We start from the raw sequence: 14841 nt of genomic DNA on the forward strand, positions 1-14841 counted from the left end.
ACCAAAGAAACTTGAGATTGACAGCACAGAGCCATTGATTCCATTGGCAACAGTGGAGAATGTTTCTACTCAAGCAAATAAGCTGAAGCCTCCCCTTTCTGAAACCATTCCTGATCCTCTTGGGAAGAATCGAATTCTTCCAGTGGTGTGCTGAACTCAACTGTTTGATTGCCCAGGACAGAGGGGTTCCCTGGAATGTGGGTCTTTAAGTGCTAAAACTGGGACAGTTCCAGGTAAACCAGGATGGTTGGCTCCGCTAGCTGGAGCTGACTTTGCAAGCTGGCAAGAGCCAATTGTGTGATCTCTTCCCAAATCTGCTTGGCGAGATCATGCTGGTAACTTGAAATCAGTCACGGTGAAAGTATTTATACCATGGAAATTGGCAAGCACCACAAATTAGGCTTTTGTTTTCTCCTAGAGAGCTGGTGGTGAGACATATTCTAGCACACCACTGACTTTCTCTTTTGTTCTACACTCCACTCTAGAGTCTTCTATCAGATCTTTTTACAGATACATTATCATACTTTTTTATTAGTCTATTTCCTTCCCTAGACTGTAAGCCTTTTGGAGGCTAGGTTATGTCATGTTCACTCTCATATCCCCAGCATCTAGCACAATGCCTGACACATTGTAGGTACTTGGTAAATGTTCTCTTCTTTTCCATGGGAGGAGGAATCTTCTTCCTTTGTATGTTACAGAATACACTGAATGCCTTTCCTTTGCATCCTGGTCTTGCACCCAGTTTGTATTAATGTCAGAGTCAGTGGCAGTAGTACGGACAGAAGAATGGAACAGGAAACTTATCTGGCTAGAAATCTTGAGCTGAGAATAGTGTCAAGCTTTCTAAGGTGATGAAGCAGAGAGAATGAAAAGAGGAACAGTAAATTTAACCAAGGTGTCTGGGAGGGCTCATCAGACCTCAGCTGGAGAAATAACAGGAATCACAAATGAAAGTGAAGTCTAAGACCTTCGGGTGTGAAACGGTTTGAGCTAAATAGAGTTTGGAGCTCTTAGAATTTAATACCAAATGGAGAAAATAATGGACTCTGAGGAAAGTGACCTGGCCAAGACATAGATTAGTAGCCTTTCAACCCTGGTTGCACTCAAAATCATTTGGGATCCCAATCTGATCCTACGAAATCAGAATCTCTGAGGTACAGGGATATATCAGGTATAAATATTTCTAAAACTCCCCAGACAATTCTAACAAACAGCCAGGGTTGAGAACTGTTAGTCTGAGAACAATTAGAAACTTTCCCCGTTGACATCCTGGTAAAGGAGGAAGACAACTTAGAAATGTGCTGAAAGTTTACACGAGTAAGAAATCCTTGACCTTATCCAAGATGCTAAAGATAAAGAGAAGAAGGTTAAGTATGAAATCTTAAAGCGAAAATTCAACCCAGGTTTTTCCAAATGGGTGACATGGAACACTGAAAGCATTAAAGCCATTGGACCTCCAACTAGGAAAGGAACTCCTTTTAAAATTCTCTCCCAACTCTTCTGATTAAGTCTCTGCTTAGTGATAGTGGATCTTTCACACTCATCTAATGCAGGGGTTGGCAAACTGCAGACTGAGGACCATATCTGGCCCATTACTTATTTTTGTAAATAAAGTTTTATTGGAACACAGCGAACCCATTCATTTACATTTGGCCTACGGCTTCTTTCACGCTACAATGGCAGAGTTACCTACTTGCACCAGAGCTTCTGTGGCCCACAAAGCCTCATTATTTACTTTGTGGACTCCCACTCTATCCCACGTAGACCATGTAGACAGGTCCTTTTTTTAGTCAGAGGATAGGACCTTACCCTTCAGCTGGCAACATCAAATTTAGTTAGAATTTAATATATTCTTTTTGCTTTCATTTAGTTATCTACATTTATGTCAACTGATATTAATTTTCCATTTATGGTATCAGTATAAAATTTCCTTTTAAGGCAATTTATATTTAAAAGTTCGTATTTAAAAATAATAGAATAATTAGTAGAAGAGGTGACCCATATATTTGGCAACAATCATGAAGGTTGTACTTAAATCTGAAGTTTGGGAGACATTGAATGTATCCAATCCCCTCATTTACAAACAAAGAAACTGAAGCCTGGTTGTTAAGTCACCTGCTCAGGGTCACCTTATGGAAACAACCATCTCCTATCTCTCTCAGAACAATGTTCTTTTACCTCTAACTGGTTACTCATTTGCACTTTGAAGCCAGTTAGTATGAATGCAAATTATTGTACTTTTAACATTCATGAATTCAGAGCCAGAAAATATCTTGGTGACATTTCCACAGACATGGTTAGTAGAGATTGATGAGCAATTTGAAACAAAATAGAGGGGCCATTCACATCTGAAGCATGAATCTTGGGTGATTAGTGACATACTGGTTTCATTAAGTCGATTGCTTCTTGGGCATGATTTCCTTGGAACAATAAATTTGATTTTTAAAAAGACTTACCTTTTTTTTTAAAAAAAATTAAAATCCACTTAATTGCTTGCCAGAGAAAAAAGTAAAAATACCCAATAGAAAAAAATATATTTGGCAGTATACCCTGTTGGGTATATTTAAGCACAGTTTGAATAAGAATACTTGGTATTTTATCATGTAGTTATTGCTGTTTTCATTAGGATTCCCCAGAATCTCACATCAACTAAAAGCAAGATAATTCCTTCATGCCTAGAACCTCTTCCCACATTAGAAGTTTATTAATCTGTGGGGGTTGATCAGAGAGCTGTTGGGAAAGTGTGTTAGGAAACTTGAGCTCTGCCCACCTTAGTAGGGTGCTAGAATGCTACAGAGTTGTTCATTGCTATTGATACCTCCTTTCCAAGATGCAGTATTACAGTGACATGCATGATGACTAAGTGTTTGGCTATCACTCTAAAGGGGCAGAAATATTTGTATCATTTGACAAATAAAACTAAAACTAGAAAAACATCCATTTGGATCACAGCTCAACATGATTTGCTTACATATGTTGACTGTATGTTCTGAAAAATGGGTTCAATTCTTTAGATTAAAACATGACCTTTCTATTACATTTGGGATTGCTTCCATGTTGGCATTTCAGCACCTTTTAATGAAGATTGGTATAGTTACGTCATTTTCCAGAAAGACAAGCTTCCTTAGGCTGTGCCGTCTGGGTTACACGTGTTGATGTGATATTTACCTATCAAAGGTGACTGCAGGGCTGGGTAGGAGCTAGGAGACCTGACTTGAAGGCCCTTCAATATGTTGTGTCTTAAAGTGGTGGGCACCACTGCACCTGAAGGTACTGATGGTATCCTCAGGAGTGTAAACAATGTGGTCATCCTGCCATGCACTGACCTGTGGTATAGGGAGTCCAAGTGGGGTAGCCCTTTTGGGGGCTACACCCAAACAGAGGAGAGGTGAGCCAATCAGCTCCTGATGGTTCCAGCCTGTGTCTTTCCAGGGGAGCACTGCTCATCTAGGCAGGGAATCCAGCAGCCCAGCAGCCTTGTTACTGAGGGTTTCTGCAGTGAAACCCTTCTCACTCTGGTATAAGAACTACTATTTGATCCAGCAATCTCACTACTGGGTATCTACCTAGAGGAAAAGGAGTTATTATATGAAAAAGATACTTGCACATGCATATTAATAGCAGCACAATTCGCAATTGTAAAAATGTGGAACCAACCCAAATGCCCATCAATCAATGAGTGGATAAAGAAGCTGTGGTATATATGTACAATAGACTACTACTCATCCATAAAAAGGAATGAATTAATGGCATTTGCAGCAATCTGGATGGGATTGGAGAATACTATTCTAAGTGAAGTAACTCAGGAATGGAAAACCAAACATCATATATTTTCACTCATAAGTGGGAGCTAAGCTATGAGGATGGAAAGGCATAAGAATGATACAATGGATTTTTGGGACTTGGGGGAAAGGGTGGGAGAGGGTAAGGAATAAAAAACTACAAATAGGGTTCAGTGTATACTGCTCGGGTGATGGGTGAACCAAAATCTCACAAATGACCACTGAAGAACTTACTCATGTAACCAAATACCACCTGTTCCCCCAAAACCTGTGGAAATAAAGAATTTTTAAAAAAGAAGAAGAAGAAGTTACTCATGGGCTAACAGTTTTGAGAAAAACTGCTGCCTCTTGGCTGCTGCTGTCATCAACAGGAGGATGAGGGTTAATCTTCAAGAGAAGCTGACTTTTCTCCATTATAAGAGAAGAAATTAGTGTAGGGACGTGCCTGGGCCAGAAGGGCAGGAATGGTGATTTCTGGTGGAGATCCAGTGACATAAAGACATTCTGAGGACATCTGCCCTGGAGCCTTGTTTTCCCTTTTAAGCGGTGGTTCTCAATCAACCAGGAGTGATTTTTGTCTCCCAGGAGACAATTGGCAATGTCTGGAGACATTTTCAGTTGGCACGAGTAGGGGAGTATCACTGGAATATCTAGTGATAGAGGCCAGGATTCTGCTAAACATCCTTTAGTAATGCACAGAACAGACAGCCCCCCTCCCTCCGCCCACACACACACAAATAATTACCTGGGCTCAAATGTCAGCAGTGCCAAGGACTAATGTGCCAAGGGTCCACAACCCTGGCCGAATGGTTGTAACAATTCTGTCAACGGGTCTCTTTAAAAAGTGTGGAGAAGGCCAAGCCTCTGGTGGTAAACGGCACACAGGTATTGACTAAAGCAAGGCTTCCAGTCACCAAGGGCAAATTGCTGTGGTAACTTAAAAGGGAAGAATAGAAATGGACCATGATGTCTTACTTTCTTTAATTTTTTTGCAAAGAAACCCAGATGACAAATCTGAAAGATGAGTGCTGGGATAAGGTAACTAGGAAGAAGGTGTGAGCTGAGATCAGTTCAAAGTGAGAAACCTGTTGTCACCTCCTGCTTCTTTGTCTGCACCAAGATTGTTGTGAACATCCCAGCCTACACTGGCAGGGCGACGTGCCCAAGTGACATCTCTCTGTTGACTCATTCTTAGGGGCCCTTGAGTGCTGTGTTGGGCTGGAGAACTTGGAGTTTCTAGTAGAGGCGGAACAACATTCATTATCTGGAAACAAGATTTTGTGTCCTGGGGAAAATGACTGTCTGCTTTGAGGTTGTCCACAGATTGTTTGGGGAGTTGGAGACCTCTGAAGAGTGCTAAACTTCCAGATATCCAATTACCACTGTATTGCATCAACAAAAGAGAACTTGGAGGATAAAGTGGTTGTGGGGAGATGATGGCTATTTCTCAACCATGAAAGGAACCATGCCTTCAGGAGTTATGAAAAATGAAGCACGTTTCTCATTAGAAAAGAATGATCCATTTCCTTCTTATATTGCCAAAGGTAGTCTTTTGCCAATTCAATGAGAGTATGAACTTGGGATTCATTACTTGCACGAAAAAAGGTAGCAAGTGTACTCTGGAATCCTCAAGAGTCAATGATAAGTGGGCAGATAGAAATGAAAAGTGAGAATATTGGGGGCTGAGCGGGGCCTTCACGGCATCGAATGTGCTGTGTAGCAGGATGCAGTCAACAGTATGTGGACAAGTTCTGATTTGCTGAAAAGGAAACAAGGTAAAATAGCTAAATTTGCTTGAGCAAATTTCTGTCTCAATCAGTATCAAAACAATGAATGTTATTCTTTCCCCTGGTAGAAGAGTTTATGCATTGGATCTAAAAAAATTAATTCTTTTAGTTAATTAGTTAATTTTTAATCCATTAATTCTTTCTTTAAAATTATCTTTAACATTTTATCTTCCTTTTCATTCCTACCACAACCATCCAAGTCCCCATTATTTGGAAAGAGAATTATTTTCTCCCTTTCTATCTGATTTTCAAGTTTGCATCCTCCTTCTATTTCTGTCCATCTAGTAGTATTAGTATCAGTAGTGGTAGTAGTAATAGCAGTAGTAATATTAATAAATATAATAGTTATAAGAAAGCGGTGATGATAAAGATAAGGCCAACCTTACTTACTATGATTATTCACAGGGTAGGTACACGACCCAAGCCAACCAGAATTCTTCCCTGACATAGATACTTAGAGAAAGAAGAGATTTTCCTTGAGGCTGCTAATCTGGAGCTATGTGATGCCATGGAGTTCTCTTGGTGCCTGAACTATCTATGGCCATGCCTCCCTCTCACCAGCCCCTTTTGCTTCCCACATCAGGAAAAGAAAAAGCTTATTTTTAGTAGGAGAGAAAGAGGCCAACTCGTAGAAGAGAGAGAGAAATGAGAAGATGATTTGTTCAGCCTCAGGGATGAATTATGATTCAAGGCTCTCCTCTTCCTCTTTGCCAGTCTTGGGTTGGGCTTTTGACCAGTTCTGGCCAGTGAGATAGAAAGGGATGTCTGCTGCTTGGAGCTTTGCAGAAAGATTTTCCTCCCTGATAGGGGAGTGGTACATAAGGAAGAAGGTATTTTTTCCCTCTATCTGCTTCCCTCTTGCTTGTGACTATCTTGAAAGATCATTAACTTGAACACATGACCATTATCTTGCACCTAGGCGGGGAGACGTTGCTAATACATCCAGAGTGGCAGGACAGAAAGGCAGACATGGCTTGGGTCCCTAACGATGTACTGAACTGCTGAACCAACACTGGAATCATCTTAATTCAGAGCTCCTGTTAGAATTGACAATTAAATGTCTTTGTTATTTAAGCCAAAGTGAGTCCTGTGGTGTGCTACTTTCGATCAAACACATACTAGTTGTCCAACAAACAAACAAAAACAACTGTGAACTCATACTTCCCAAAGATATCTCAAACTCTATAGAGCCCCAAACCAAATTCAATCTGTCACTGCCTTACATCCCTGGGATGTGCCACCATCCACCTGTGCACATGAACTAGACAAGACACCTGGAGTCACTCTGTCATCTTCCTTTCCCTCACCTCTCACATCCACTTAGCAAGTTATATTCATTTGACTCTGATCTGCCTTCTTCTCCCCAATTCCATTGTTGCTATTTTAGCTGATGAGGGCGGAGGGCGGCAGAGGGTCTTCATTTCTCTCCAGGGCCACTGCTTCCCAAGTGCTTGACTTGCCTCTGGTCATGTTTCCCTCCAAGCCCTTCTCCACTAGCTTCCAGCATGGTCTAGCTAAAAGCAGCACTCCAGTTGTTACTCCCTTGTCTGTTTCTGACTTGGGCTTCCCTATGCCTAAGGCAGCAGTTCTGAAAGTGTAGTTCCTAGACCAGTAGTATCAACATCACCGGGGAACTCAGAAATGCAGATTCTCAGGCTCCACCTTAGAGTGTTTACTGAATCAACATTCTGGGGGTTGGACCCAACTCTCCATTTAAGTAAGCCTTCCAAGGAACTCTAATGTGCTGAAGTTTAAAATCACTGCTAGCCTAAGAAAATAAAATCTAATTTCCTTAGTGTCCTAGGTTGAACAGTGTCACCCCCACCCCCTCACCCCAACTCATGTCTACTCACAGCCACAGAATTCACCTTATTCGGAAAGAGAGTCTTTGTAGATGTAATTAGTTAAGGATCTCAAAATGAAATCATCCTGGATTTAGAATATTTCCTAAATCCAATGATTGTTGTCTGTATTAGCTCGTTTTCAAGCTGCTAATAAAGACGTACCCCAGACTGGGTAATTTATAAAGGAAAGAAGTTTAATGGACTCACAGTCCCACATGGTTGGGGAGGCTTCACAGTCATGGCAGAAGGTGAAAGAGGAGCAAAGTCACATCTTACATGGCAGCAGGGAGAGAGGGAAGCCTGGGTGGGGTAGGGAAAGGAGCAGAATGGGGGAGTTTTCCAGGCTGCATTCAGGGTGAGAAGCCTGGGGAGGAAGGCGTGGTGCTAACCTGGGTTTCAGTGCCATCATCTGGGCATCTCTGCAGGTTGAATGGTGGGAGTTCCCCATAGTCAATGCCGAGGCATAGCCCCAGCGTGGGCATAGGAAAGGCTTATGCTTCAGCTGTCATTCTCATACTTGAGCATGCATCAGTTTTACGTGGAAGGTGCAGATTGCTGGATCCCATCTCCAGAGTTTCTGATTCTGTAGATCTGAGGTTGGGCTCCAGAATTTGCATTCCTAACAAGATCCTAGATTATACCAATGATGCGGGCCTGGGAGACCTCATTTGAAAACTACTGCACTAGAATACCTGACGTTAGACTCACGGCTTTCAACTTTGGATACGTTAGAATCATCTGGGGAGTTTAAAAATATACAGATGACAGGGCCTTGCACATGAATTGGTTTGGGAATGCAAATAGATATAAGAATTTGAACTCCAACTGGGCAAAACACTGATTTGTTTAAGATTTATTTAGAAAATGTAATGAATGCATTGATGAATTTATCCAAATTTTATTAAGCATCTACCATGCTGCAGGCATTGTGTTGTTGACGGGGATATATAGGTGAACAAAATACAATTCTGCCTTCAGGAAACCATCAGTCCAGTGTGAGGCAGGTATACAGAACAGGTGGTTCTGTTGGGCGCAGTGGCTCGCACCTGTAATCCCAGCACTTTGGGAGGCTGAGGTTGGAGGATTGCTTGAGCCCTGGAGTTCTAGACCAGCCTGAGCAACATAGGAAGACCCCCCATCTCTACAAAAAATTAAAAAGTAGCTGGGGGTTGTCATGCTCGCCTGTGGTCCCAGCTACTTGGGGGTATGGGGGTCCTGAGGTAGGAGAACCCCAAGAGGCTGAGGCTGCAGTGAGCAGTGATTGTGACACTGCACTCCAGCCTGTGCAACAGAGCGAGACCCTGTCTCAAAACACAAAACAAAAACAAAAAACCCAGATGGTTCTAAAACCACGTGGGAGTGGAGTAATAGTTATGCAGAGAGAACTATAGAAGCCTTAAGGAAGAGCATTCAATCCAGCTTGGGGGGCAGGGGTTGGAGAAAGCTCAGGGAAGGGGCTAAAGAGACGACGAGGTGATGATTCAGTTCAACAGTTTCAGAAATCCCAATAGCTTAAGCTTCTATTTGGCATAAAAAGAAGCTTTATTGAACCTAAGGCATAGTGTTAAAAATTTGTGCCTAAATCCAAATCCATGCTTGACCTCTTAGTAGCTGTCCAGCTAGGAACAATTTACCTAAACTCTCTTTGCCTTACTTTCCCCATATTTAAAAGGGGACTAATAATAGTATCTCCCTGATAGGATTGTTGTGAAGACCAAATGACATAACACATATGAAGTGCTTGGTGGCGTGAAGGACTCAAACTTCCAGGGTCACTGTTCATACCCTCAAAACAGCTCACAGTCTACTAAGCACTTTATAAATGTCAGTTGTTATCATTAACATTTCAGAAGGTCTCATTTAAACTTCCAGTTACAACCATCACCACTGGGAGTTTTAGTTTTGGTTCCTGTTGCTGTGGCTGTAGCACTGGTAGGTGGGCTCACGCTGCTGGGACATACAGGATTCTCTCCCCTGCACCAAGTGGCCCCAGACTCCCGCGACTCTAGAATTCTTGTGTTGAGGTTTCATTTAGCATGTTCTTCCTTCTATCAGTGTATCTGTCCTCTGCCGACTTCTTACCACCTCCTTACAATGGCTGTTTTGGTTTTTTTTGTATCCACCATAGACAGAATATCCAAAAGGCCAAGGTTGCATAATTGTACCTAAAATGTAGCTACCCTTCAGAGACTTGTCTTTAAATGAAGAAGGTATGCGTTGGTGCATGTCGTGCTTTGACATCAGAGGCCCTTTTCACTTCCTCCTACACTTTTGCAGTGGCATTCTGAAGGACTAACTTTCTGGGATAATAGATTCCCTGAGGTCAAGTGCAGTGGCTCACACCTGTAATCCCAGAACTTTGGGAGGCTGAGGTGGGAGGATCGCTTGAGCTCAGGAGTTTGGGACTAGCCTGGGCAACATAAGATGACCTGTCTTTACAAAAAATTAGCTGGGCATGGTGGCACATGCCTGTAGTCCCACCTACTTGGAGGTCTGAGGTAAAAGGATTGCTTGAACCAGGGAGGTCGAGGCTGCAGTCAGCCATAATTGTGCCACTGCACTCCAGCCTGGGCAACAGAGCAAGACGCTGTCTCAGAAAAAAGTAATATTTCCTGATCTTATTTATTTATTTATTTAAGTCTTTTGAAATGATCTAGACTGCTTTCTGCTAGGGCTTGACCGTGGGTCTTCTGGATTTGGGATCACAGTTTAATGCACACCCTTGGTTAAGACCATACTTACTTTAATTTCAAATTCCCAGCCATATTTTACCTGCCTCCAGAGCCTCTCTTCTTTTCTCAGGAATCTGGACCTATTTCCCCACTTGTCATGCAGCTTTCAGGTGTTCTTGGTCCACCTTCATCTGAGCTCGCCTGGTGTTCACCTGCCACAAGTCCCAAACTGTTCTCCACTGGAGATAATATTTATGTTGGCTAAATATTGGCACAAGCAAGTCATAAACTTGGCATGTTCACAAACAACGTGGCAGACTGCTGAACAGATGTTCTAACATTTACAAATCGGTTTTCAGTTATAAGCGTGTGCAATGACCATCTGCCTTTGTCCCCAGTGTGCAGAGCTCTTCTTGTAAGGTTAGCCATATTCTACACTCCAGTGTTTCTCAAACTCTGCTGCACATTAGAGCCACCTGGGAAGCACTGACAAACCCTGATGCCCAGGACAACCACCAGACCAAATAATTCAGACTCTAGGGCTGGGACCTAGGCATCAGTGGCTTTTAGAACTCCTCAGGTGATCTCAATGCAGGCAAGTTTGAGAACGCGTTTCATAGTCCAGTGCTTCTAAGATTTTAATGTGCCCGAAAATCACTTGAAGAGTCTGTTAAAATGCAGACTATGATTCAATAGGTCTGAGTGGGCTGAGCATCTGCATTTCTAACAAGTGCCCAGGCAATGTGGATGCTGCTACAAATCCAGGGACCATACTTTGTGTAGCAGGGCTGTAGTCCTTTCGATTGCCTGTTCATTAGACTTGCAAGTAATTTCTCAGAAATCATGAGTCCATTTGAGTTTGTGATTATTTCCACATTTATCAATGGCTCTACTAGGTCTCCCTCCCTCTGTCATTCTGCCCATATCCTATAGCCACACTCCAGTGGTAAAGTAATTTTAATATTGATCTCAATTCTGTATTTTTCCCTAGATAGCGATTCTTGTGAAAACAACCCAGACAATAGAAGAGTCATCTAGCTAAACCTGAGCTAGATCTGATCTTTCTCTCTGTGTACACTCTATCTGCAAAGCTCGCTGGACACAAGGACATGTCCTCCAGGATAAGGAAATTTTTTTTTTCTTTTTTTTTTTTTTGAGACGGAGTCTCGCTCTGTCACCGAGGCTGGAGTGCAGTGGCACCATCTCGGCTCACTGCAAGCTCCGCCTCCCGGGTTCACGCCATTCTCCTGCCTCAGCCTTTCTGAGTAGCTGGGACTACAGGCGCCTGCCACCACGCCTGGCTAATTTTTTCTGTATTTTTAGTAGAGACGGGGTTTCACCATGGTCTCGATCTTCTGACCTCGTGATCCGCCCACCTCGGCCTCCCAAAGTGCTGGGATTACAAGTGTGAGCCACCGTGCCTGGCAAGATAAGGAAATTCTTTGAACATTGTGTGATTTGGCGAATGATAATGACCCAGTATCTTGGTTACTGCTGCTCCAAATAGGTTAGTTACAAACACTAGGTTTTTGGTTCAAAAAAATCATTAATAGTGGCAAAAGAATTGAGGATAGCACAAAAGTAATTTTTGTTTCAGGATTGATGAGGATTTCAGATGATAGTACCTTGAAAAATGCAATTTCCTGGCCAATATTCTACTGGCTCTGCAATAATAGTTGTCAATTATCTATGGGTCCTGGTCTGTGGACATATTCTTGGGGGAATAAAAACTTTTCTAGGAGTCTTTTGTATTTCATGCTGATAACAACTTAAAAATTAATATAAAGCATACTAGATCATCAAGATGACCAAGTCCCAGCTCATGATTTCAATGTCTGCATTTGTGTTTGTATTTATGATTGTTTATATGCCAAACAGCCATACTTCAATTATTGCAGGCTAATGATTAAAGAAGAGTGAACAGAGGGAGAATTAATAGAAACACCATGTGTGTGAGCTGAGAGAAGGTCCCACGGCATTACAAGGAGCCTTACAAACAAAAGTGTCTCAGTAGGTTCAATAGAGAAATATGATAAAAGAACTCAGAAGTCACATACCACATCATATTTTAGATTTGCTGAGATTCAGAAAACAAACCAAACCAAAACAAAAACCAAGTAAAACTCAAAAAAAAAACAACCCAGCATTATAGCCATTGGGACCATTTCATGTTGAGCACAGCCATTTAACCTCAACAAAATAACATTGTCTGTTACACTATGTTGATGTCATACATTTAAACAGCATTGACTTATAACATTATCATTTAATTTATATATTTGTTTTGCTTGTGTAGTTTCAAAACCACCAGCATTCTAGTTTTGTTTGTACATATTCAAGTAACTTTCTAATGCAAACAAGTTAAGCCATTTTTGGGATAGTTTTTTGTTCTTTAAAAAGATTTTGTATTTACTTTTTTACATGTATTCATTCTTTGTGCACATGTTAAGTTCCTTTACTATTTTCTGCAGTGTCATAGTGGTCCTGGTGTAGCCTCATGTGCTTGATTTCAAGGAGTTGTTAATGAGACACTGTTGGGAACAGAAACTAAGCCCCTAGAAGAGTTCATTTTTACATTACCTGTAAATACAGTAACAAACTTTTTGCAGGGAAAAATTTGCCTGCTTGGAAGTCATGCCTGATGATGGCTGGTGGCTGATGGAGGGTCCAACATGACAGGTCACTGGGGGCTTATATTGGCCCCATGACAGAGCAGAGGTCATACCTATGATTTGCAGGGAAAATAAAGTGCTTACAGGCTGTGGGGCCTCTGGCTCTCCATTCCGTGATGGGTGGCTGAGAGGCTGCACGACTGTCGAGGGTTGGGTGTCCCCTTTGGGCAACTGTTGACTGCCTTCTGAGAGGGTGTACGACTGGCTCTGAGGATTAAAAAAAATACATAAAAATGCTGGTCCAGTCCTAAAGGCCAGCTGCCCCCTGGGTTGACTTTCAAAAGACAAAATTATCCTCCTAAGCTGTGAATGCAGGGTCCATTGATTATTCCTGGGGTCCTCTGCATCTATCAGAAGTATTTGAAAAACAGGCTTCAGTTTCTCTGAAAGATACACTGAATGGATGGCTCATAATCTCTGCTGGTATGAAAATGCTATTTGTAGATGATTTGAAAAACAATGCCTTTCCTAAGAAGATATTTGTAAGTTTGTAAACATCTGAGTGCAGGTTTAATATATAGCGAAGGAAAAACCTTATAGACAAAGTAACAGTTTACAGAAAGTTTTGGAGTTTTATTCTCTGCTCATAGTGTGCATGAAATATATCATTCTTGCTGTGGAAAGTTACAGCAGGTACACAAAACCTTATTAAGATTTGTATTGGAATAGCTTTAGATATACTTCAATGTAAAAAATATTCAAGATTCAACTCTGATCTGTCTTGTGTGTAGTTGGTTCCAAAAGGTGGTGTTTTAGTCAGTTTTTAGTCATTAACTATTTATAGACACACTATTCAGGAGCCTAAACATTTCAAAAGAAATGTAAAATATTAAGTCAATTCCATGGATATTTGCAAATATCTGGATGTTTAGAAATAATAATGGAATATTTTTACCTTTCAATCCAAGTTGTATGGACTTACAGGAGTATTTACCTTGGTCTATTAATATTTGCAACATGAACCTATCTTTCCCACATAACTCTGAATGGGCTTAGTTTATGAAGTTTTATACAAATTTGCTACAAACTAACAGCTTTAGTTATACATTCTACAGATACATATTAACCATTTGCTCTCTGCAAGGCACTATTTACTGCCTTATTTTACATACTTCTTTCTCTTTAGCCCCTCTTAAGAGATTTTTGGCCAATGAGGGAAAAATATATTCCCAATGCTTTTTTTTTTTTTTTTTTTTGAGATGGAGTTTCACTCTTGTAGTCCAGGCTGGAGTGCAGTGGTGCAATCTCGGTTTATTGCAACCTCCGCCTCCCGGGTTCAAATGATTCTCCTGCCTCAGCCTCCTGAGTAGCTGGGACTACAGGCATGTGCCACCACACCTAGCTAACTTTTCTTTTTTTTTCTTTTTTTTTTTTTTAGTAGAGAGGGGGTTTCACCATGTTGGCCAGGCTGGTCTCAAACTCCTGACCTCAAGTGATCTGCCCACCTTGGCCTCACAAAGTGCTGGGAGTACAGGCGTGAGCCACCGCACCCAGCCTCAATGCATTTTAAAAGCACGGTATACTGTTGCTAAAACCAATATTAAAGGGTAATCATAGTGATAAAGTATACAAATATCAGTCATGGTTTTATAGTTTAAATTCTTCCACGTGCTAACCAAAATTAAAACCAATTCCCAAAGGCAATGAGTACTTACATGATGATTGCCCATTTTCCTTTTTCTGAGATGGTTTTTCTGTATTTCATTAAGAGATCAGTCCTCCTACAGGCAAAGTTTACAACAGTTTTCCCCAGGGCATAATATCTCTTGTGTTTAATAAGTAACTTTTGGCACTGAATTTGAATACATTGTTGGGGATGGGTAGGGAGTGGCTCTAGCTACAGATAAACTTAGACTGCCCAAGTTTCCTTGGTACCCATGTTTTTAAAATAATATACTTCTCAATAAATAAAGTTTAGGCTTTTAAATTTGAATAGCTTCTTCCCACCTAAAAGACTAAACCTGCCTCACTTCTGAATTGTTGAGTTATTCTTTCATATTCTGGGCGTTCATTTAAAATATTATGCCTTTTAATAATGAAAGCATTAACCAAATAGAAAAATCTTACTATTTTTTACTAACATT

At 41.2% G+C, this 14841-nt stretch overlaps 1 protein-coding gene across 4 annotated transcripts in view; it reads right to left on the reverse strand.

Annotated features, from left to right (window-relative positions):
• Window positions 1-14519, reverse strand: part of ANXA13 (annexin A13) — a 58240-nt gene extending 43721 nt beyond the window's left edge. For 3 of the 4 annotated variants that reach the window (XM_032758496.2, XM_058444226.1, XM_058444225.1), the window contains exons 1-2: window positions 14413-14512; window positions 12842-12964 (exon numbers count right to left, since the gene is read on the reverse strand). In XM_032758496.2, the coding sequence (XP_032614387.1) occupies window positions 12842-12964; window positions 14413-14427 (138 nt within the window). In that variant the 5' untranslated portion in view covers window positions 14428-14512. Of the gene's footprint in view, window positions 1-12841; window positions 12965-14412 lie in introns of all 4 variants that reach the window. The other variant, XM_032758497.2, reaches the window with a different exon arrangement.
• Between the last annotated feature and the right edge of the window lie 322 nt (window positions 14520-14841).

This window comes from Hylobates moloch, unplaced genomic scaffold (assembly GCF_009828535.3).
Source record: "Hylobates moloch isolate HMO894 unplaced genomic scaffold, HMol_V3 SCAFFOLD_9, whole genome shotgun sequence".
Taxonomy (NCBI): domain Eukaryota; kingdom Metazoa; phylum Chordata; class Mammalia; order Primates; family Hylobatidae; genus Hylobates; species Hylobates moloch.